Here is a 24156-nt window from a genome sequence, read left to right as displayed (position 1 = left end):
CACTCCATACAACGCATTCCTGAACTTTGCACTCTGTATAAAATGCATTTGTGAACTTTGCACTCTGTATTATGCATTCCTGAACCTTGCACTCTGTATTATGCATTCCTGAACCTTGCACTCTGTACAACGGATTCCTGAACCTTGCACTCTGTATTATGCATTCCTGAACCTTGCACTCTATACAACGGATTCCTGAACCTTGCACTCTGCACAATGCATTCCTGGACCTTGCACTCTGTCCAACGCACTCCTGATCCCTGCACTCTGTACGTAGCATCCCCTTGAGCCCTTGCACTCTGTACATGGCTTCTTCCTGAGCTCTGCACTCTGTACGTAATGTATTCCTGAGCCATGAACTCTGTATGTAGCATCCTCCTGAACGATACACTCTGTACATAATGCATTCCTGAGCCCTGTACTCTGTACATAGCATCCTCTTGATCCCTGCTATCTGTACGCAATGCATTCCTGAGCCCTGCACTCTATATGTAGCATCGTCCTGGGCCCTGCAATCTGTATTTGCCATCCTCCTGTGCCCTGCACTCTGTACGTGCCATCCTCCTGAGCCCTGCACTCTGTATGTAGCATCCTCCTGAACCCTGCACATAGCATCTTCCTGAACCCTGCACGTAGCATCCGCCTGCACCCTGCACGTAGCATCCTCCTGCACCCTGCACGTAGCATCCTCCTGTATGTAGAATCTTCCTAATCCCTGCTCATAGCATGCTTCTGCACCCTGCAAGCAGCATCCTCCTGCACCCTGCACGTAGTAGCATCCTCCTGCACCCTTCACATATCACCCTGCTACACCCTGCACGTAGCATCCTCCTACACCATGCACGTAGCACCAGCATACAGGGGCACACTGATCACCAATATGCAGGGCCAGTGATTACCAGTTATGCAGGGCCAGTGATTACATATGTTATGTCCTATGTATATAAAATCAAGTAAAACAAGTACCATGCAACTAAAAAACTCTCAAAAGCTATAAGAGAATCTTGTTAGATGGTTTTCTTATCTAACGTGAATAAATAAAAAGCAAAAAAATGCAGTTCTGCCCTACACTTCATCTATACAATTGTACAAATGGACTTATAAGTGCAATGGTAAAACCTATAATGAATATCCAGTGCAAATCCACCAATGTATTGCAATATAGTAGTGATGGTGTCATCCCTTCTGCAAAACAATTTTGAGAAATTGCAGAGCGTCAATGTGCAAATAATGGTGAAACCTCCTACATACAATAATAATAACAGAGATGCAAACCAACCAGTGTATTTTGACATAGTAGTGATGGTGTCACTCTCTCTGCAAAAGGTAATAAATATTGCAGAGATGCAATGTGCAAATAGTAGTGAAACCCCCTATGCATAATCATAATAAAATGTACAATTGATGTACATATTTTAAATTTTAAGCATCTGTTATTATAATTGTATGTAGGAGGTTTCACCATTATTTGCACATTGAAGCTTTGCAATTACTCAAAATATTTTTTCAGAGGTGATGACATCATCACTACTATATTGCAATACATTGGTTGATTTGCACTGGAGATTTATTTATAGGTTTACCATTTGTAGAATTGTATAAAGGAAGTGTAGGGTTGTGCTGCATTTTTTACTTTTTATTGGTATACAGAGGCCAGTACTTACTGAACACCATTGAAGAAACCTCCACTTGCTGGCCACACCCACTTTCTGGCCATGCCCACAGGTGTGCGTTAGCAGTGACGTGCTTTGCGTGCCAGATTAGCACCCTCACTTTTATTATTATTATACACGATCTATGATCTTAATGGTAAAGTCATGGGGGGGGGGGGGTACCGGCAAGGAGGAAATATAACAAGCTCAATTTTAGAAAGATTGTGTTTGAGAAAGTGGTATGACATTCATACCGATATGTCATTCAGTAAGTGTGAGATCCGTGAGGAGATCCAGGGGGTGGAGATATAGATCTGGGTGTTGTAGGCGTAGAGGTGGTATTGGAAGCCATGGGAGATTATCAACTGGCCCAGGGAAGAGGTATAGGGAGAGAATAGGAGAGGCCCAATGACGGAGCCTTGGGGTACCCCAACAGAAAGAGGAAGAGGAGCGGAGGGGAAGTCTTGTGTTATCTTAAAGTTGTGCTCTGCAGTTTACATAGTTTCGCCCTTCCTCCTGTAACAAAGCTGGGTGCTGAATGGTTGATTCCCAAACTTCAGCGTTGTCACAAAATCACATACTACCTCATTCCTAGATATACAAGGTATTTTTTGCTCTTGGTTGCCAAACAGAGTAAACGAAGAAAAAAGTGTGTGCTATTGATGGGGCCACCTTTTCAAGCAAACCTGAACCTATGCCTAGTGCAACTTTAATTTAAAGTGTATCTAAACCCCAAAACAAAAAAAAAGAATACATTGCAGTTTTATGGTCCATATATGTGGTGCCTGCATTAGTTTCCAATTTTCATTTTAAAAACCTTTTTTTAGCAAGTACAGAAACTACTAATTGATCCTGCCAGAAGTTAGTGCCTGTCCTTCCTGGGAGCTTAACGTGGTTGTAAAGGCAACATTTTTTTTACCTTAATGTATTCTCTGCATTAAGGTAAAACAACTTGCTCCCTTCCCAGTCCCCCTTATGCCGCGTACACACGGTCGTTTTATGTGATGAAAAAAAATGACGTTTTTAAAAACGTCACTTTAATTGACCGTGTGTGGGGGAAAACGTTGTTTTATGTCTTCTAAAAAACGACCAAAAAAAATTGAAGCATGCTTCAATTTTATGTGTCGTTTTTCAAAACGTCAACTTTTACTTCACAGAAATTGACCGTGTGTAGCAAAAACGTCGTTTAAAACGACGTTTTTTCATCCGCGCATGCCCAGAAGCTACTTATGAAGCGAGCTTCAATGGAAAAACGTGGTGGAACGTAACCTCGCTTTGCTAGAACATTGTGAGAAAAACGATGGTGTGTAGGCAACTTCGTCTTTGAAAATTGAAGTTTCAAAAACGTCGTTTTTTACTTCACAGAAAATGTCGTTTTTTTTCATCACATAAAGTGATTGTTTGTATGCGGCATAATACTTACCTGACCCCAATCTCCATCCAGCACGGTGCGCCAGAGCAGCGTCTCTCTCTCTCTCTGCTCTCTCCTCATAGGGCAGATTGATAGCAGTGGGAGCCATTGGCTCCTGTTGCTGTCAATAAAATCATGTGATGAGGGAGTAGAGGGGTGGGGCTGAGCCGCACTGTGTGTGTCAATGGATGCAGACAGCATGGCTCGAGATCGAGCCTGCCGGTGTGCCACAGTAGGAAGCAACTTCCTAATTCCTATGGTGGCACATGGAAAAGAGGAGGAGCCAGGAGCACTGGCGGGGGACCCCAGAAGAGGAGGACCCGGCTGCTTTGTGCAACACCATGGCATAGAGCAGGTAAGTATAACACGTTTTTTTTCTTAAATGTGTCAGAGTTTACAATCAGTTTAAAAGAAAGCACAATTGTATGTGCTGCATTAACAGATGGCTTTTTCATAATGGCAGCAGTGCTTACCACCCTCTGAAAAGCGATCCTCAGTGGATCCTCACTTTTCAGAGGGTGGCATAGCAGTGGCTGGGGCAGCCATTCAGGAGGCAATCCTGCCACCTCCTGAATGGCTAATTTGTTTTAAACCCACTTGAATGTGCTGCCCTGCACCTTTTTGGGCATGGAGCTTTGTCGTTTTGTGGCATTTGTAGTGTGGCAAACCGCATAACTGGGACCCTAAGTGTGTTGCATGTTTTGCCGCGACTTCAGCTGATCCAGAATCGCGCGCACAATCGTGTGATTTTTGCTTGCAAATCTGCATCGCTCAGATATGAATGGGCCTTCAGGAATCCAGGTATTTTTGTGTGAATATTGTTTAACTTTAGATTAAACTAACACAGTACAACACGCTGCTAGTTCAGATTATTAAGAAGAAACATTCTCCTAGTAGATATGGACAGAAAAAAATACTGGAATTTATAGTTGTAAACATAGAAGAGTGAAAGAAATGGTACCAAATCTGCTAGGGAGTTGTAATGCCCTGTAATGCCCTGTACACGCGATTGGTTCGTCTGATGAAAACGGTCCGATGGACCGTTTTCATCGGACAAACCGATCGTGTGTGGGCCCCACCCTTTTTTTTCCCATCGGTGAAAAAAAATAGAACCTGATGGTTAAAAAAACGATAGAAAAAAAACGATCGTCTGTGGGGAAATCCATCGGTCAAAAATCCACGCATGCTCAGAATCAAGTCAACGCATGCTCGGAAACATTGAACTTCCCTTTTCTCAGCACGTCGTTGTGTTTTACGTCACCGCGTTGGACACGATCGGATTTTTAACTGATGGTGTGTAGGCAAGACTGATGAAAGTCAGCTTCATCGGATATCTGATGAAAAAATCCATGGGTCCGTTTTCATCGGATGAACCGATCGTGTGTACAGGGCATAAGAGATAAGAACCAACAATAAGTATTACCTACCATCTTCACAGTATAATGAGAAATAAAGTCACAAATGTTTAGTCAGATGGTACATTTTAGACTGGCTCAGAAAATGTCTTGGAATCGTCATGCATCACAACGCATATAAACAGCAAATGAATTTCACATCTTTTTTGTATCATTTTTGCTGTGTGGCTGCTTAGTGCAGCTGCATTCAGAACAACAGATTCACACCATGAAGGTTGTCTTGGAGGTCACACTAAAATAAGACTTTTTTTCCAGTCTGTTTTATTTAAAGGCTTTGTCTTCACAAAAACCTATTTTATTAATACTTATGTATTTTCAATAGATACTAAACCCACTCACTAGCATTAAAGGGTCACTAAATGAAAACATTTTTTTGCTGAAATGACTGTTTACAAGGTATAGAGACATAATAGTTAACTGATTCCTTTTAAAAATGATTAAAAATAGATAAAAACCAATCATATAATGTACCTACAGTTTAGTTTGTTTTTGCTGTTGTTTCCTGGTTCTCTGATGTACAAAGCCCGAGAGCCAATAGAGAGCAGTGAAGGTTTTGGAAAACGAAACTGGATTGGTGCTGAGGGGTTTTAGACACACCTCCTTGATTAGTCACCACAGTGAGAAATCTCCCAGGACTGTGGTGATCAGGAAACAACCAGGAAGTGTCCAGAACAGAGAGGAATTACAGCAACATCAAAGCAAAAACAAACAATGAGGACATGAAACCAGGACTGCAGTAAGGTAAAGGAAGCTATTTAGCTAAAAAAAAAAATTCCTTTAGTGACCCTAAGCTAGCCGCAGACATCAAATTATGTCACATTTACAGGTATAAATTGACTGCTAGAAGGTCTATCTTAAAGTGGTTCTAAAGGCTCAATTTCTCTTACCTTCATGCATTCTATTCTGTGCAGCAGGCCCCCAGCTCCCCTACAATACTTACCTGAGCCCAGTCGCAATCCAGCAATGTGCATTCTCCCTCCTTATTGACAGCAGTGGGAGCCATTCACAGCCAGTGAGCCAATGAGGAGACAGAGAGGGCTGGGCCAAGCCACTGCTCTGTTTGTGAATGGACATGCAGAGCAGCAGCTCAGGAGCGAGCATGCTTGGGTGCCCCCATTGCAAGCTGCTTGCTCTGGGGGCACTCAGGAGGAGGAAGGTGTCATGAGCACCGGCAGGGCTGCTCTGTGCAAAAACACTACACAGGGCAGGTAAGTATGACATGTTTGTTTTTTTTTTTTTTTTTTTCAAATAAAAATTGGCTATACTATCACTTTAAGCAAGCCACACATGGATGGAAATGTTGCCAGATCAGCAGGGACCAGCTGAATCCTAATCCATGTATGGGCATGCTGATTGTACAAAAGTCAGTACAACCGTCCTGTTGGATTTTAGCTGCCTGATCAGTGCCGCCGGCTATAGGATATTTTGACGCTGATCAATGTATTCTGATGGTGGGGAAGTCTCTCCCGCTGTTAGAATAGAAAGGTAAAGTGGGAGGATTCCCCCATCTAGATCGAGTGCGTGGATGGGACAGTCAAGTCATTTTTTTCATTCAACCCGCTGATGAATGAAAAAAAAAAGAATCATCTATGGCTGCCTTACAGGTGCACATAAATACTAGATTACAGATTTCTGGCAATTTTTTTGCTTTGATAAACTTGGAGAGGACTAGGAGTAAGCCTATTACCCACTGACTATGGGCCCTGGCATTTAACCTCCCTGGTGTTATGATTATGTCAGATGCTGAAAGCGGTACAATTGTTTTGCATGGAAATTTGGCATTTTATACTGTAGGCCTGCAATTCTTAGGAATAACTCACTTAAATCTGACCAAACCAGAGTCTAGTAGACAACTCAGGTATGATAAAGTTTGAAACACGAAATCATTATTATAATATAATAAATAACTATAAATAATTATAACAAATAATAATATAATAATAATGAAAATTATTCAATAATGTAATCAAATCAAAAACACTGAAATTTGCTCAGTTGCAGAATTGTTGCTGTCATTACTTTCAGTGTTTGATGACATATTTCCCCACAAATCGCTATCGCTCAATTCTGCAAGTGATTCTAATTTATTATCGCTGTTTTCTAGCTGGTCTAAAAGCACTTTTGATGTAAAGGGACACCTTTTGGTTGCTATGGACAATCTACAGTTTCCAGGCAGAAAGAACAGTATTTATAATCTAAAACAGCATGTAGGGCACTGGGCAGACCACTAGGGACAAAGGGGCTGTGTAATTATTTGATACAGTACTATAATCTGTAAGATTACAGTATACTGTATCTATACTGTGTTTTTTACTTTTTGAATTTAGCGCCGAACTCCGTCCCCGTGCGTCGCAACCCTCGCAGGGAAAGGAGATCGGCACTGTGAATCAAGCAAGACACGGCGGCTCGCAGATCACAGCTGGGAGTCATCGCAGGATCCAGGGGACAAGGTAAGTAACCTCTACATGGATCCTGCAATGCGATCCCGAGTGTGGCTCGGGGTTTCCGCTTTTGGTACTGACATTTCACCCCGAGCCATACTTGGGAATACCGCCAGGGAGGTTAAGAGAACACTACTCTTTGGGAGGTGTATGCCTAAGGGGACCCTTGGAATGGTCTTGTTGATGATATCAGGTTCATTTCTTCCCAAAACATACAGACTCTGGAAATCTAGGCCTGGGATCCCTGTTTAGGGCCTAGCTGCCCCATCACCAGCAATGATTGCTTTACACTGTGAGACTCATAGCAGATGGTATTATAATTAGACTACTGGGACATTGTATGAGCTTTGCCTCATAGCCTGTTGTAGACCATTGCCACAAAGTCTGTAACTCCTGATTCATCAAAGCATTGCTTAGATGTGGATTCCATGGTTATTTAGGTCTTCTATTGTTTTTCTGTATGCTAGTATTCTGTGCACTCAACCTAGGCTGGTTTAAGTAACCAGTTAATTAGCTCAAGTTAATTATATCACTGTAAGTTATTAGTTAGCTAGCTAGCAACAGGGCAGAGCACCACTGGCCTCTGCTTAGTACCTACAGTGTCTCCACGGCTACGGGGAGATGGGGCAATCGACCTCTCTCCCCTGCAGCAGACCGAGCCAAATGGTAAAGACCACCCAGCTGAAGCGCTGGCAGTCAGACAGAGGGTTCGTGACCTCTGTTCCACGCCTACCAACGGCAACCTTTCCCTGCAGCCAAGACTGGAAATCAGCTTGACCACCTATGTGGATTCACTCTGCCCGACTAACGCAGTTCCAGACCAGGTGGAGGTCTGGGACCCTGCTAGTTCACTTTTGATGGGGGAGAAATGTGACAGACCTAACCAGGACAGGGGCTTTTGGAGAGGACTAGGAGCAAGTCTCTTACCCACTGGCTATGGGCCCTGGCATTTAAGGGAACACTGCTCTTTGGGAGGGTATGCCTGGGGGACCCTTGGAGTGGTCTTGATGATGATATCAAATTTGTGTCTCCACAAAATATACAGACTCTGGAAATCTAGGCCTGGTTCCCTGTTTAGAGCCTAGCTGCCCCATCACCAGCAATGACTGCTTTACTTTGTGAGACTCATAGCAGCTGTTAATATAATCAGACTACTGGGAAATTGTATGCGCTTTGCCTCATAGCCTGTTCTAGACCATTGCCATGAAGTCTGTGACTCCTGATTAATCAAAGCATTGCTTAGATGTGGATTCCATGGTTCATTGGGTCACCTATTGTTTGTCTGTCTGCTAGTATTCTGTGCACTCCCCCTAGGCTGGTTTAAGTGACCAGTTAATTAGCTCAAGTTAATTATATCACTGTAAGTTATTAGTTTCTAGAGTAGCATAGTTTATGCTGGCTGTTGTTTAGCTATGGTAATTATATTCCTGTTTACACATTGTATTGTTGGGGTAATATGATCATTGAATGCGTTAGCAGGCTATTGACTCCTGCAGCTAATCGTGGCCAGAGGCAATCACTCACCACAATTAGCTGAGGAAACTGGCAACCTTCCATAGCTATCAATTAGGGTTGCCTCCCACAGCTAATCGCTGGAAATCCCCACTGGGGTTCTCTATGTAAGCGCTGTTGGGCACGTTTGCAAGTGTAAATGTAGCCATTATTAACCTCCCTGGCGGTATGATTATTTCAGAAAAAAAGGTGCTGATAGCGGTACCATTATTTGCAAGGAAATTTGGCGTTTTATACTGTAGGCCTGTAATTCTTAGGAATAACTCACTTAAATCTGTCCAAACAAGAGTCTAGTAGGCATACCGGGTATGAATTTTTTTTAAAAACAAAATTATAAATTATAATATAATAAATAATTATAAATAATTATAACAAATAATAATATAATTATAATAAAAATTATTCAATAATGTAATCAACTCAAAATCACTGAAATTTGCTCAGTTGCAGAATTGTCGCTGTCATTACTTACTTATTTTTTTATGACGAATTTCCCCACAAATCGCTATCGCACAATTATGCAAGTGATTATAATTTTTTATCGCTGTTTTCTAGTTGTGGATTCAGCGAGGCGAGCCCGAGTCTGATTCGGAGTTACCGATCGCAGCACAGAAATGTAACCCCGAGTCAGACTCGAGAATACCGCCAGGGGGGTTAACATGATTTATTTCTAGGTTGGAGTTCACTGAATTTCAAACAAGATTCTCCAAACCCCTTGGCAAATTGAACCCACGTACATTGTCCCATCACTGGGTGGTAGAAGGACATTCCTGATGACAGCTATTATACGGCTAGGAAAATGTGACCAGACCAATCTATTCTTCCCCTGAGAGAAGTCACTAGGCCTGTCTACAAGTTCTAAGAGCCAATAGACATATGACCACCCCATGATCCAAATGCAGCTAGTTGGATCAGGTGACAATCATCTTATGTCACAGACATTTTTACACCATTGTGCCTGTATGTTCATGCTCTTGACAATGTTCAGTTTGTCCTTCTCCCTTCTCTTTGATCTTTGAAACAATTGAGCATTATATGAACCTGTAAAGAACATCTATTGAGCATCCAGTAGAAACCGAACATTATTGTTACCAAAACGTGAACAAGCATATTGTGTACAGAAAACAATCATTTGCTTGAAATGTATGAGTGTGTATTTTTCCAGAAATGTCACAATTGTTAACTAGCAATCTTTTAGCCATAATAAGGGATTTTAGATTAAAATTCAATGGTGTTATTCTGCAGGTTTTTATTATACTGAACAAAGCCATTAAGTATTTTCTCCAATAAATATGCCTTAAAACATCCTTCTCCATAACATCTAGGGTTTCAGCTTTGCTTGTTAGTATTCTTTTTAAGAACAGTGTGTCCCCTGGTGCTTTAACTCACTCTTTAGCACTGAAGTGATTCTGACTGCATGTGGTGCTTAGCAACTGAGCCACAAATATCATGCAGACTTACTGGATATTATTTATCATAAATTCTTCTGTTAACTGCGTACCAAGGGGCAGTAGATACATCTGCTCGTTCAGTCAACTTTGATGTGTTAAACATCTACAGCATACATTGAGTGTTTGGCATGAAAGTTTTTTCAGATATAAATTCAGGAAATCTGATACAACCTTTTAAGTGACACTAAAAGATATCCTTATTCTCCAAAAATGATCTATACACTTCCACTACTTAAAGGCCCCGTAATCTATGTTTTATTAAATTGTTTCTTACTGTGTTTTTGTGCCTCCTTGTAACGTTCTCTGTGAGCTTCGAAACTTCTCATATTTCCCCTCACTTCCCTTTGTTTGGGAAAAATCATAATGAGCATGGTCTTTTGGGAGCACTTTTAGATTTTTTTTTATTTTTGGGGGGCACACATTTATTCATGGGCGGATCCAGAGGGGCACTGCCAGAAAATATGTTTTTTTTGTGGGCAATTTATCGGGGAAATGGCTGATGGTTATGGTGTCAGGATGATTAAAGCGCATTATTTCTATTATTACATTGTGATATACAATTAAATGGTTCAACTCACCATAATGCCAAATCAGTGGGAGCCCAGAGTGTGTCACTTGCCACCGTCGCCTAACACACGTTGCGAATTGTCACTTGCCTGCCACCAGACGCAGATTGTCACTTGCCACCTCACCTGCCATATGTTGCGGATTGTCACTTGCCACACCTTGTGAATTGTCACTTGCCACATCACCTGCCACACCTTGTGGATTGTTACTTGCCACATCACTTGTCACACCTTGTGAATTGTCACTTGCCACACCTCGTGGATTGTCACTTGCCACATCACTTGCCACACCTTGTGGATTGTCACTTGCCACGTCACCTGCAACAAAGAGAAAACACGGCACATCCAGAGATGAAGAAAAATTTGTTTGTATATTTCAGAGTCAAAGGTTTAAAAAACATGACACACAAGGCATCCAAACTGTTCGGCAAACGCGTTACACACAAAGTGCTTATTCATTGCAATGAATAAGCACTTTGTGTGAAACGCGTTTGCTGAACAGTTTGGATTCCTTGTGTGTCATGTTTATTAAACCTTTGACTCTACAATAAACCAACACATTTTTCTTCATCTCTGGATGTGCCGCTTTTTCTCTTTGTTGCATGGAATTTCCAGGTTTTGAACCTCAGCAGGCACCCAGTCTTGTTGCCACAGCAGTATCAAGAGATCTTTAATTTGCAGACAGCCTTGAAGCAGTGTACATTCTACTCCCACGTCACCTGCCACAATTTGTGGATTGTCACTTGCCATGTCACCTGCCACACCTAGCGGATTGTCACTTGCCACGCCACCTGCCACACCTTGCGAATTGTCACTTGCCATGTCACCTGCCAAACTTTGCAGATTGTCACCTGCCTGCTGAGGTGGTGTTTTGCTTGTTTCTTGCTGTGTCTCAGACTCCCAGGACTCCCAGAGTCAGGCAGCAGAGAGATAATGTAATCTCTCTGCTGCCCAAGCTGCCTGCACGGTGAAAGCGGAAGTTACTGCAGGGATGCAGTGATCTCATCTCTCTGCTCCCCTGCCCTCCGGCTAGCTGATTAGCCAGCTGGGCGCTCAAGCTGAGCTACCCACACACTGACCCAGCAGCCCGGGCCCCCCGCCAACAAACCGCTCCACCCGCGCCGCCTGGCCCACCCGCCCATGGAGAGACCCACAGAGCCGCCCACTCTCTCATCCGCCTAGCCCACAACAAATTTATCGGTGCTGGCAATTGTCCCGTTGCCCCCCCGTGGATCCGCCCCTGGGTTTATTGAGAAGGGGGTTGGTAGACTCTTTGTTGAGGTCTAGGTGGTCTTTTGAAAAACCCAGTCTTTATAATTGGAGGAGGCCCAATGGAAAAGGGCGATTCATTGCATTTTGTCACTTGATTTAAGAGAACAAGTTGGCACCTCCAATAATGGCTTTATTTAATGAGGTGTAATATCGTGCTAAGGACAGTTATCACCAGTGTAGGTGATCTTTTTATTTGGACAAAATAAGATCTCCATTTTTTTTGTATATTGCCCCACTGACCTAAATTTGGCCTTTAGGCATTTTATTTGTCCCCCTGCTCTGCATAAACACTGTGGGGTAGAATCATCAGTAGGGACTCATTTGTGATCACCAACCTTCTTATATATTGTTGGAGCTTCTATACTGACACCTCCCCACCCCCCCCCCCCCCATCAGTAACAAGCATATACAGTCTTTGCTATACATTTTATTAAATTCCTACGATTTATTTCAGTGGCCATTGGTGTGTAGTACAAAATGAGCATTATAGTTGCAGTCATGTGCACTGCTCTAGGCCCTGCCTAGTCCATAGTCCATGGTCCCTAGTCAACATGGGGGGAAGTCCAGACAGTAGGGGGAATCAGCACTGCACGTTGTGAATAGGGTGTGCCCAGGCAATCCCCGAGCGCTGCTCAGGACTAAGGATGAGCTTGGGTGTGTTATTTGGATATACAGTATTTATAGGTGTATAACACGCACAGCCTCACTATTGCCATGGATGCAGCCTCACATGTGTCATGAATGCAGCCTTACCATTGCCATCAGTGCAGCCTGATTGATTACAATCTGCAGCCTCGGAGGGGACAGGGGGGGGGGGGATGAGTGTCAATAGATTACAAACAGGAGAATCTGTTTACTCGGTTACCTCTTTAATACAAAGTCCCGCCTCCTATGATAGACAGAACAGTCATTCAATGGCATCCCAGGAGACTGGACTTCCTATTACAGACGCCACTGAGTAAACAGGAGATTCTCCTCATGTAATCTGATGGAACTTGTCCCGCCCCCTCCCTGTCCCCTCCGAGGCAGCGCCGATAAATACGGTATATATCTTTTGTGGCCCTGGGGGCCACAAACAATATATATATATCCAAATCCCCAGGGGGGCCGTATTAAATCACCAGGGGGGCCGCAATTGGCCCCCGGGCCGGACTTTGGGCATGCCTGCCATAGTGTAATACTATACTGCAGGATTTATTAAACCAAAAATGTTATAAAATCACACTTACAATATTGAAGTTTGTAATGCGCGGTGTTATAAGAAATAGATATAGTCTCCACGAGGCTTCCTGTGTTTGTTTTGCTCGCTGTGCCCATCAATAAGGCGTGATGATGTCAGAGACACAGGACTCTGTGAACCTTTTTTGTGAATAGGTGAATTTACCCTTTAACATAGTCTTCAACAGTACACTACCAACATAAGTGTACATCATTTTACAGAGGCAAGTCTCGTGAATAATGTTGTATCGCACTCACTACTAAATGATAAATGGACATATTTATGCAAAAATATTTGTTGGAGATTCATATATTATGTGGTTAAAAAATACCTGTATTAGCTACATTACTGTCTTGTTTCATTCGGTTATCTCCATACAGTACTCGTTTGTGATGATACAGGATGTTCTGAGCCTTTGCTGAACTTTTGTTGTAATATTTTGTAACTCGATGATAAGTGCTGAAAAATCATAACATATTCTTTTCTCAGCTAATTGTGAGACTTCAACTTTCCCCTAATGATATAAATTGTCTATTCGGTGCTTTTTGCTATTATGCTTTTCTCAGCTAGTCCTTTCAAGCAGAATATGCAGAGCAAGGCCATGCATATATTTGTCATTACAAAATAAATCTAAGAGCATGGACAGCTAGAAATTAGTGGGCTTACAGCATATGTTTTCTTTTTTTTGTTTCTAGTTTTCTGTGGTCATTAAATGTACCACACACAGTGGTAAATCTTCCACGTGTTTTCCCTTCAGTGCAAAATTCCATTCCATCTAAAAGAACATCTTCTGCACCTGGTAAGACCTGGCCTACCATGTTTACCACTCAGTGTATTATTTAACGTGTTAATTTGCCTTTGAATATGGTTTCACAGTGAAATGCAATATAATCCGTTTTCAGGAATTCCCTTCCTTTCCTCCTGTCTCATATTTCTTTCTATAGGTCCCTTCTTCCCCTTGTAAAAAAATCCACAATTTACCTTTTCCCATTTTGAAGGTGTGTATACCACGGGGGTTATTTTACGAACGTCAAATCCACTTTGCACTACAAGTGCAAAGTGCACTTGAAACTGCAGTCGCTGTAACTCTGAGGGGTGGATCTGAAATGAGGGGAAGCTCTGCTGATTTTATTATCCAATCATGTGCAAGCTAAAATGCTGTTTTTTATTTTCCTTGCATGTCCCCCTCAGGCCCCGTACACACAACCGAGTTTCTCGGCAGAATTCAGCCAGAAACTCGATCGGAGCTGGATTCTACCGAGAAACTCGGTCGTGTGTACACTTTTCAGCGAGGAAGCCGACGAGGAACTCGTCGGGCCAAATAGAGAACATGTTCTCTATTTCCTCGTTGTTCAATGAGGAAAGTCGGCCCGCCGAGATCCTCGGCGGCTTCAACACTGAACTCGACAAGGAACTCGATGTGTTTGGCACGTCGAGTTCCTCGGACGTGTGTACGGGGCCTCAGATTTACAGCGACTGCACTTCCAAGTGCACTTTCATTGCAATTTCAAGTGCACGTTGCACTTGTAGTTTGCACTTATAGTGCAAAGTGGATTTGCCTTTCATAAATAACCCCCCATGTGACCACACTTACCTTCACACAGTTTGCCTTCCCACATTTTATGGGTGCTACATGGCATTACCAAGGCAATGAGTTTTGGGACTTTATGTCAAGTTCCAACATTTAAGATTGTCCCAATCTAGAAGCACAGAAAGCTGCGAATGAAACCTGCAAACAGTGTTTCGCAGGCTTCATTCACACATACACTGTAACAAAATTATTGTTAGAATATACATACCTCCCAACTTTCTGAGATGGGAATGGGGGACACCTATTAGCAAAAGTATGTAGGCACAGGACACACCCTCTGCCACGCCCCCTTAAAGGAAAATTTTACAAAAAACTATTATTGGTTAAACAAGTGCTTTTTTACCACTACTATTCCTTTATATTGGCTTCTGGGATTTACAAATGCAGCAATTTAGAAATTGGAGGAAAGTTTTAGCACTGGGAAACACTTTTTGAAAAATAAATAGTGCATTTTATATACAACTATATAGATCAGACCAAAATGAGGGACAAATGAGGAGGAAAGAGGGACAGAGGGACTTTGTTCTGAATCAAGGACAGTGTCAGGAACCATGAATCAGACCGAGTACATTTAAATCACACTTGTTTAATAATAAAAATAAAAAGGTAAACAGAGTAAGCGTAGTCAAATCATAGCCAGAGTTCAGTAACTGGATTGGGTAGTCAGCCAAGCCAATGTCAAAGAGCCAGCGATAAAGGTAGTCGTACAGCAAGCAGGATCTGTAGCCAGAGGGAACGTCAGTCAAGCAGGTCTTCAACAGGAATGCAGGAGAAAGTCTCTTGTGATGTCAACACAGGCGAAGGCAATGAGCAAATGAACTGGAAGGCTTTAAGTAGGCAGAGCTGACATGCAGGATCATCAACAGGTGGATCACTGTGGGGAGATGGGAGCTGGCAATTAGCTGACAGCTGAGCTGCCAGCACAGAGAAGGAAGGGCTGAGCCCAACCCTGACAGACAGTCCCTCAAAATCAGGGACAGTTGGGAGCTATGGAATATATCTTAATTTTTTCTTTAAATGCAGATCAAAGAAATGTCCTATTGATTTCAGTGTGACACAAAGCAGTGTTGTATGATTTATTTTCCTCTCCAAATGTTAACTGAAATACAGAAATTTGGTTAAGAGATCTGCAAAAAAAGTCTAGCAAATATGTATAGTAAAAATATTCTTTTTGGAACTGCACTAAATGACTCATATATTGTTTTGTTTTGTAACCCAGCAATTCTTAGGAGTAAAATCACAGAGTCACTTCATGAGGACCAATTTAAAGCGTCTTTCCGTTGTGGTACTGTGACCAGCTATGCCAAAACCCCTGAATTGGAAAGCAGAAGAAAACATGCAAGAGCTACGTCTGCATACTGTTTAGGATTGAGAGGTATCTCACCCACAGACTAATTGAGCTTTAGAAGTTACCCCCTTGTCAAAAAAAAAATCACACAGTAGTCACATTTTGACACCTTCCTGGCAAATCAGGCATTGTAGTGCAAGGAAGGAACATAGTCCACTTGATGAATAATTTATGCTATGTGTCTTATTCTCAAGTGATTCTAGAGGTTCTTGATAGATATTGAATATCAAATAGGAAATGTTACCCAATAATAATTATAAACCCACAAATGACAATTGGTGTGGCTACAATAGGTGTTGGCACTTATCAAGTGAAACCAGTCTGCATAGATTGCTTTAATACTTTGCAGTGTTTACTGAATTAAACTTTCAGAGCTCCTTCACACCTGAATAGTTTACCTGAGTAGGGTACTGCATGATAATTGCCTAGGCTACTTGGACTGTTTCACTCAATAGTTCAATTTAAATTTGTGCCGTTGTCCTGAATGCAGCAGTTTCATGGCACATTACATGCAGTGAAATGATAGACACATTCATTGCATACAAACCATACTTTAAAAACTTTAGCTCTTAGGTGATGTGGGGTCACATACAGTATGTTACATTAACCCCTTCACGCCTAAGGGTAATACAAACCTTAAAGCCCAATTTTGCAACCGTACAAATCATCACGACTGCTTTGTGCATCCAGGTGGATTATACCTTGTTTTTCCAGGACAAATTGGGTTTTCATTTGGTGGTAAGTCGTAATAGATATCTCCTGATTTTTTTTTAATTATCAAAAGAAAACTGACTCAATTAGTAAAATAGTTTTTCCCTAATGTAACTGTATATCTCTTGCTACTACCATAACCTACCATCAAAGAACACCCCCAAAAATGTTTTCCTGCTCATGACGATTGCAGAGATACCACATATGTGTATGGTAGTTTGTACCCGTAGTACAGCCCAGAAACAATAGTGCACATTTTGCTTTTTTTATCCTACCTAAAACACACTGACTGTCAGTGATAATTTTTTTTAAAAAGCTTGTCCAAAAAATACTGACCCTAACCTTTGAACCTGACCTTTGACCCTGACCTTGGCCCAAACACTAACCCCGACACTGATCTAGATCAAAACTTGATTTCGTTTTTTTTTGTTTTTTTTCTACACACAATTCTTTTTTCTCTTTCTCGAAATGGATAGAAAGATACAATGTATGGGGGTAATTTACGAAAGGCAAATCCACTTTGCACTACAAGTACACTTGGAAGTGCAGTCGCTGTAGATCCGAGGGGGACATGCAAGGAAAATAAAAAAACAGCATTTTAGCTTGAACGTGATTGGATGATAAAATCAGCAGAGCTTCCCTTCATTTCAGAGCTTCCCCTTTAGATCTACAGCGATCTACAGCAACTGCACTTACAAGTGCACTTGTAGTGCAGAGTGGATTTCCCTAGTAAATCAACCCCTATGTCTCTCTTCTATTCACAGAGACAGAAAACACAGGGGTGGGCATCACAGTGGCCAATCAGAGGCTATCACAGCGATCAGGTGACCTGAAATCAGAAGTTCCGGGTCACAGTTGTAAGAACAGGGCTCTGGGCTTTCGGTGAGACCTCAGTCTCTGTGTTGGGAGTGCGCCTTGCAAATATGCGGCCCCACAGAAAAAAGCCCAGTCTAGTAAGATCGTGTTACGTCGGCGCTAAGGGGTTAAATTATTAAAGTAATCTAATAAAATATATCAAATGTGTATACTGATTGTTGCATTTGATTTCTTATCTGACCTTTTTTTTTTTTTTTATATGTGGGTCTTTTCCATTGTAAAACCTTTGTTAGTGTTATACCACATTATACATGTAAGGCCCCATACACACAACCGAGTTTCTTGGCAGAATTCAGCCAGAAACTCGATCGGAGCCGTATTCTGCTGAGAAACCCGGTCGTGTGTACACTTTTGGCCGAGGAAACCAACGAGGATCTCGTCGGGCCAAATAGAGAACATGTTCTCTATTTCCTCGTTAGTCAATGAGGAAACTTGGCTCGGCGTGATCCTCGGCGGCTTCACAAGGAACTCGACGAGCAAAACGATGTGTTTTGCTCGTCGAGTTTCTCGGATGTGTGTACGGGGCCTAATTGTTAAGATTTAAGCCAGCCATACCTACTTTTACATTACAGTAGCTTTACAGTAGTTCAGTTAGAAATCACTATTTTCTCATCACAAGTATTTGTTGTGGTTGGGAATAGGTCCGTTTTTTGTTTAAAAACCTTCCAATTCCCAACAAGATTGCCCTCATGATCTTATCTCAGTAGCAGTTTAGACTGGAGGTGCACTAATGGATGTTCAAATTTAATCTTCATAATAAAATCACCATTGGTAAATTAAAAATGTAAGGCCTCGTACACACGACCGTTTTCCTCGACAAAATCCATCAAGGAACTTGGTGGCAGAGCTTTTTTGCAGAGGAAACCGGTCGTGTGTATGTTTTTCGTCGAGAAAACTGTCGTGGATCTCAACGAGAAAAAAAGAGAACAAGTTCTTTTTTTCTCGTCGGGAGTCTCAATTTCCTCGTCGGGAGCGCACCTTCGGTAAAAGTAGCGTTCGTAATGGAAATAGCACATTCGTCACGCTGTAACAGACTGAAAAGCGTGAATCGTCTCTCACCAAACTTTTATTTAACATGCAGTAACATGAGATTAGCAAAAGCAGTCCCAAGGGTGGCGCCAGTGGAATCAAACTTCCCCTTTATAGTGCCGTCGTACGTGTTGTACGTCACCGTGTTTGAGAACAATGAGATCTTGCCTTGACAGTGTGTATGCAAGGAAAGCTTGACATGATTCTCCAAAGCCTGACAAGGAACTCGTCGAGGAAAACGATGTTTCTTTTACGACGAGTTTCTCGGTCGTGTGTACGAGGCCTAATTTACTTTTAACATTTGATTTTTTAATGAATGTAGTTTCCTGAACAAAAATCACTTGCAGTGTTAGAAATTCGTTCATGCAAGAAAGATTTTTCATCCTGCTCTTTCTCATTATTGCAGTTGACCATCAACTTGATTTCACTAACAATTCAAAATTTAAAAAGAATTCTTCAAATTAAAGTTTTTAAACAAAATTATTTTACTGTATGGCCAGGTTTCCTGCAGACTATAAGACATAAGGGGTGGTAATAGGGCTAAACTGAAGTCGCAAAGGATCAACACCTCCCCACCTAATACTTTTTCCAGAGAGGGGTGGGCTAAGTAGGATATTTGGTTTGCAACAGTGCTTACCCTTACCATCTGAACAGTATAGTGCTTGGCTGATACCAGCAGAAAGTGTACCACACCCATGAGATGTAATAGACGATAGAAGGCTATGGCTCAGCGCAGCTAACCCACAGGAAAGCCTCGGGTGCACTGCACCCGTGGTGTGAGCAAACTGCAGTACATCTGTGCGAAAGCAGCCCTATAGGGGGGTCAGGATAGTAAAGGCTTGTTTACATTTTTAGTTTAGGGGGCGGTAACACCCCATAATTCATTGTGGCACACAGCCGGTTATTGAATCACTTAGTTGACCCTCGCTCTTCAAAAGGTTGAGCACCCATGCACTAGTAGAATGTCAACTACTTGCTGACCACCGTATAGCAGTTTTGCTATAGGGTGGTCCGACTGTACGCAGGATCACATATACAGGGAGTGCAGAATTATTAGGCAAATGAGTATTTTGACCACATCATCCTCTTTATGCATGTTGTCTTACTCCAAGCTGTATAGGCTCGAAAGCCTACTACCAATTAAGCATATTAGGTGATGTACATCTCTGTAATGAGAAGGTGTGTGGTCTAATGACATCAACACCCTATATCAGGTGTGCAGAATTATTAGTCAACTTCCTTTCCTTTGGCAAAATGGGTCAAAAGAAGGACTTGACAGGCTCAGAAAAGTCAAAAATAGTGAGATATCTTGCAGAGGGATGCAGCACTCTTAAAATTGCAAAGCTTCTGAAGCGTGATCATCGAACAATCAAGCGTTTCATTCAAAATAGTCAACAGGGTCACAAGAACCTTTTAGAAAAACCAAGGCGCAAAATAACTGCCCATGAACTGAGAAAAGTCAAGCGTGCAGCTGCCAAGATGCCACTTGCCACCAGTTTGGCCATATTTCAGAGCTGCAACATCACTGGAGTGCCCAAAAGCACAAGGTGTGCAATACTCAGAGACATGGCCAAGGTAAGAAAGGCTGAAAGACGACCACCACTGAACAAGACACACAAGCTGAAACGTCAAGACTGGGCCAAGAAATATCTCAAGAATGATTTTTCTAAGGTTTTATGGACTGATGAAATGAGAGTGAGTCTTGATTGGCCAGATGGATGGGCCCGTGGCTGGATTGGTAAAGGGCAGAGAGCTCCAGTCCGACTCAGACGCCAGCAAGGTGGAGGTGGAGTACTGGTTTGGGCTGGTATCATCAAAGATGAGCTTGTGGGGCCTTTTCGGGTTGAGGATGGAGTCAAGCTCAACTCCCAGTCCTCCTGCCAGTTTCTGGAAGACACCTTCTTCAAGCAGTGGTACAGGAAGAAGTCTGCATCCTTCAAGAAAAACATGATTTTCATGCAGGACAATGCTCCATCACACGCGTCCAAGTACTCCACAGCGTGGCTGGCAAGAAAGGGTATAAAAGAAGAAAAACTAATGACATGGCCTCCTTGTTCACCTGATCTGAACCCCATTGAGAACCTGTGGTCCATCATCAAATGTGAGATTTACAAGGAGGGAAAACAGTACACCTCTCTGAACAGTGTCTGGGAGGCTGTGGTTGCTGCTGCACGCAATGTTGATGGTGAACAGATCAAAACACTGACAGAATCCATGGATGTCAGGCTTTTGAGTGTCCATGCAAAGAAAGGTGGCTATATTGGTCACTGATTTGTTTTTGTTTTGTTTTTGAATGTCAGAAATGTATATTTGTGAATGTTCAGATGTTATATTGGTTTCACTGGTAAAAATAAATAATTGAAATGGGTATATATATTTTTTTTGTTAAGTTGCCTAATAATTCTGCACAGTAATAGTCACCTGCACACACAGATATCCCCCTAAAATAGCTAAAACTAAAAACAAACTAAAAACTACTTCCAAAAATATTCAGCTTTGATATTAATTAGTTTTTTGGGTTCATTGAGAACATGTTTGTTGTTCAATAATAAAATGAATCCTCAAAAATACAACTTGCCTAATAATTCTGCACTACCTGTATATATATATATATATATTGATTGATTTAATGGATTTATAATGCGCCAAATACTGACCCGTCAGGGCAGTGTCTAAGCGCAGTAGACATAACTGGAGATAGATAAATAAAGTCAGGGAGGGAAACAAATAGAAAGGAAAGAAAAAAGAAGAGCAAGAAAAACTAAGAGACAGATCACCAGGAGAGCAGGAAAAACTAAGAAACAGATCACCAGGGAGCAACAGGGAGAACTAGCATGACTCGGCCTGTTTTTTCTCAAAAAAACAAGTTTTTAGCCTTTTACGAAAGGCCATAATCGAAGGGAGTGACCGAATGGAAGCAGGGAGACTATTCCATAGAGCCGTAGCTCTCACATATATATATATATATATGTAATCCAACACCTAATGCCTGCAGGGGGTGCACGTTCGCCACTTCTTCTGTGAATGATCTGCGGGTGCTGGGCACTCAATGTCTGCCAGCACCGCCGATCGTCTGGCAGAGACTCAGAACGGAGCTCTGCTTATGTAAACAAGGCAGAGTTCCATTCTGATATTCAACACTTTGATCACCTTAGATGTTTAACCCCTTTCCAGCCAGTGTCATTAGAACAGCGACAGTGCATATTTTTAGCACCGATTACTGTATTAGTGTCACTGGTTTCCACAAAGTGTCAAAAGTGTCAGTGTCCGCTTGTTCGCCGCAATATGACAGTTTCGCTATATCGTTGATTGCCACCATTACTAGTACACAAATAGTAAATAGATCCAAATTCCAGTATATATCCCATTGTTTGTAGAACTTAGCTATAACGTTTGCAAAAACAAATAAATATAAGCTTATTGGGATATTTTTTATTTATTTTTGCCATCTCTGTCCAGCAATGTCCACGAGTGGCTCAGCCGTCCGAGCCTCTCCATCCTGATTGGCTGAGACACAGCAACGGAGCCATTGGCTCCCGCTGCTGTCAACCAAAGTCAGCAAATCAGGAGACACAGGGAGCTGTGACTCAGGTCAGGTGCTCCCATAGCTAGCTGCTTGCTGTGGGAGCACTTGACAGGAGGGATGGACCAGGAGCAGAGAAGTGGGATCCGAGAAGGGGATCTGGGCTGCTCTGTGAAAATCCACTACACAGAGGAGCTAAGTATAACATGTTTGTTATTTTTATTGAAAAAAAAAACTAGACTTTACAATCACTTTAATGTATCGTCAGCTTAAGACTTAGGCCCCGTACACACGGTCGGACAAAACCGATGAGAATGGACCAAGGTTCAGTTTCATCGGTCCAAACCGACCGTGTGTATAGCCCATCGGTTTGTTTTCCTTCGGTCCAAAATTTTAAAACATGCTTCAAAACCGAACCGATGGACCGCTGCCCAATCGGTCCAAACCGATGGTTAGTACAGAAAGCATCGGTTCAAAACTTGGAAGCATTAAACTTCGTTTTATTCAGCACGTCGTGTGTTTGACGTCACCGCGTTCTGACCCAATTGGTTTTTGGAACGATGGTGTGTACACACATCAGACCATCAGGCCACTTCAGAGGTGAACCGATATAAACGGTTCGTCAGACCATTCTCATCGGTTTGGTCCGACCGTGTGTACAAGGCCTTAGACATGGAAATGCATGTCCCTTGAAATGTCCCTTGTTTTCAGTACTGGCCATCTGTTTTATGAAAACCCCTTTTTCTGCTATATTTTATTTTTTACAAACTATTTAATTATAGTTAATAGTTCCAGGTGGAGGATGGTAATTTTACACAAACAGCTGTTTCTTTGTGAGTCTGTTGCCTTATTTCTAACAATTTCCTGTTTATGGAGGAAGACATTTATGTGAAGCGAACAGTGTTTGGTACTACAATAGAAATTTGTGTGTTTTTCTTTATTTACTCCCATTAATTAGCATAGTGAGACATGTTGTTTTTTTTTGCTATTAATATTATGTAATCTTTTTTTTTTTAATTAGATTTTATTTAAGAATGAAAATTCAATCTGCAATTCTGCGGATCTGCAAGTGCCAATTGTTACCAAGTTACAGGCATGCCCCACTTTTAAGTACACAGGGCCAGATTCACAGAAGAAATACGCCGGAGTATCTACTGATACTCCGGCGTATTTTCAAATTTGCCGCGTCGTATCTTAATTTGTGATTCACAAACAAGATACGACGGCATTTGGCTAAGATCCGACAGGCTTACGGCTTCGTACGCCTTCGGATCTTAGGCTGCAATACTTCGGCCGCCGCTGGGTGGAGTTTGCGTCGTTTTCCAGCGTCGGATATGCAAATTAGCTTTTACGGCGATCCACGAAGGTACTCGCTTGCGTTACGTCGTCGCAAGTAGTTTTTTCCCGTCGCAAAGTTAAGCCTGCTTTTTCATGGCTTAACTTTACACCAGCCATGTTAAAGTATGGCCGTCGTTCCCGCGTCGAATTTAAATTCACAAACACTTTGGGGCGCCGTAATTTTGCGCAAAGCATGGCGGGAAATTTCCAAACGGAGCATGCGCAGAACGTTCGGCGCGGGAACGCTCCTAATTTAAATGGTACACGCCCCATTTGAATTAGGCGGGCTTGCGCCAGACGGCTTTACGCTACTCCGCCGAAAGTTTACACGCAAGTGCTTGGTGAATCAGGCACTTGCGCTGAAAACTTGCGGCGGTGTAACGTAAAGACGATACGTTACGCTGCCGCATTTGTACCTGAATCTGGCCCACAATGTTTATTTACTAAAGCTGGAAAGCGCAAAATCAGGCTCACTTCTGAAAAAAAAAACAATGAGCTTCGAGGTTTTATTACCAAAGCTTAATTGAACAAGCTGGGGTTAGAAGCTCATTGGTTTCTATGCAGAAGTGAGTCTGATTTTGCACTTTCCAGCTTTAGTAAATAAACCCCATTGTGTACTTAGAAGTGGGGTATGCCTGTATTATATAGCACTGCACTGCAACCATGATACATGTATGTGAAGAAAACATTTTTATGTGAGATGTGCTCTACCTTGTGTGCATCTATTGATGTATATTCCAATTAGTATTCCTAGTTTTTTTTCTTATTTTGCTAACAAAAGCAGTTATGAATGAGTATTGC

The 24156-nt window shown here is 42.1% G+C and overlaps 1 protein-coding gene across 1 annotated transcript in view; it reads left to right on the top strand.

The window, feature by feature from the left end:
- Nucleotides 1-24156, top strand: part of LOC120930398 — a 102482-nt gene that overhangs the window by 65251 nt on the left and 13075 nt on the right. The window contains exons 9-10 of the mRNA XM_040341590.1: nucleotides 13635-13738; nucleotides 15750-15905. Coding sequence (XP_040197524.1) covers nucleotides 13635-13738; nucleotides 15750-15905 — 260 coding nt within the window. The remainder of the gene's footprint in view (nucleotides 1-13634; nucleotides 13739-15749; nucleotides 15906-24156) is intronic.

This window comes from Rana temporaria, chromosome 3 (assembly GCF_905171775.1).
Source record: "Rana temporaria chromosome 3, aRanTem1.1, whole genome shotgun sequence".
Classification (NCBI taxonomy): domain Eukaryota; kingdom Metazoa; phylum Chordata; class Amphibia; order Anura; family Ranidae; genus Rana; species Rana temporaria.
This window is presented reverse-complemented; position numbering and strand designations above follow the sequence as displayed.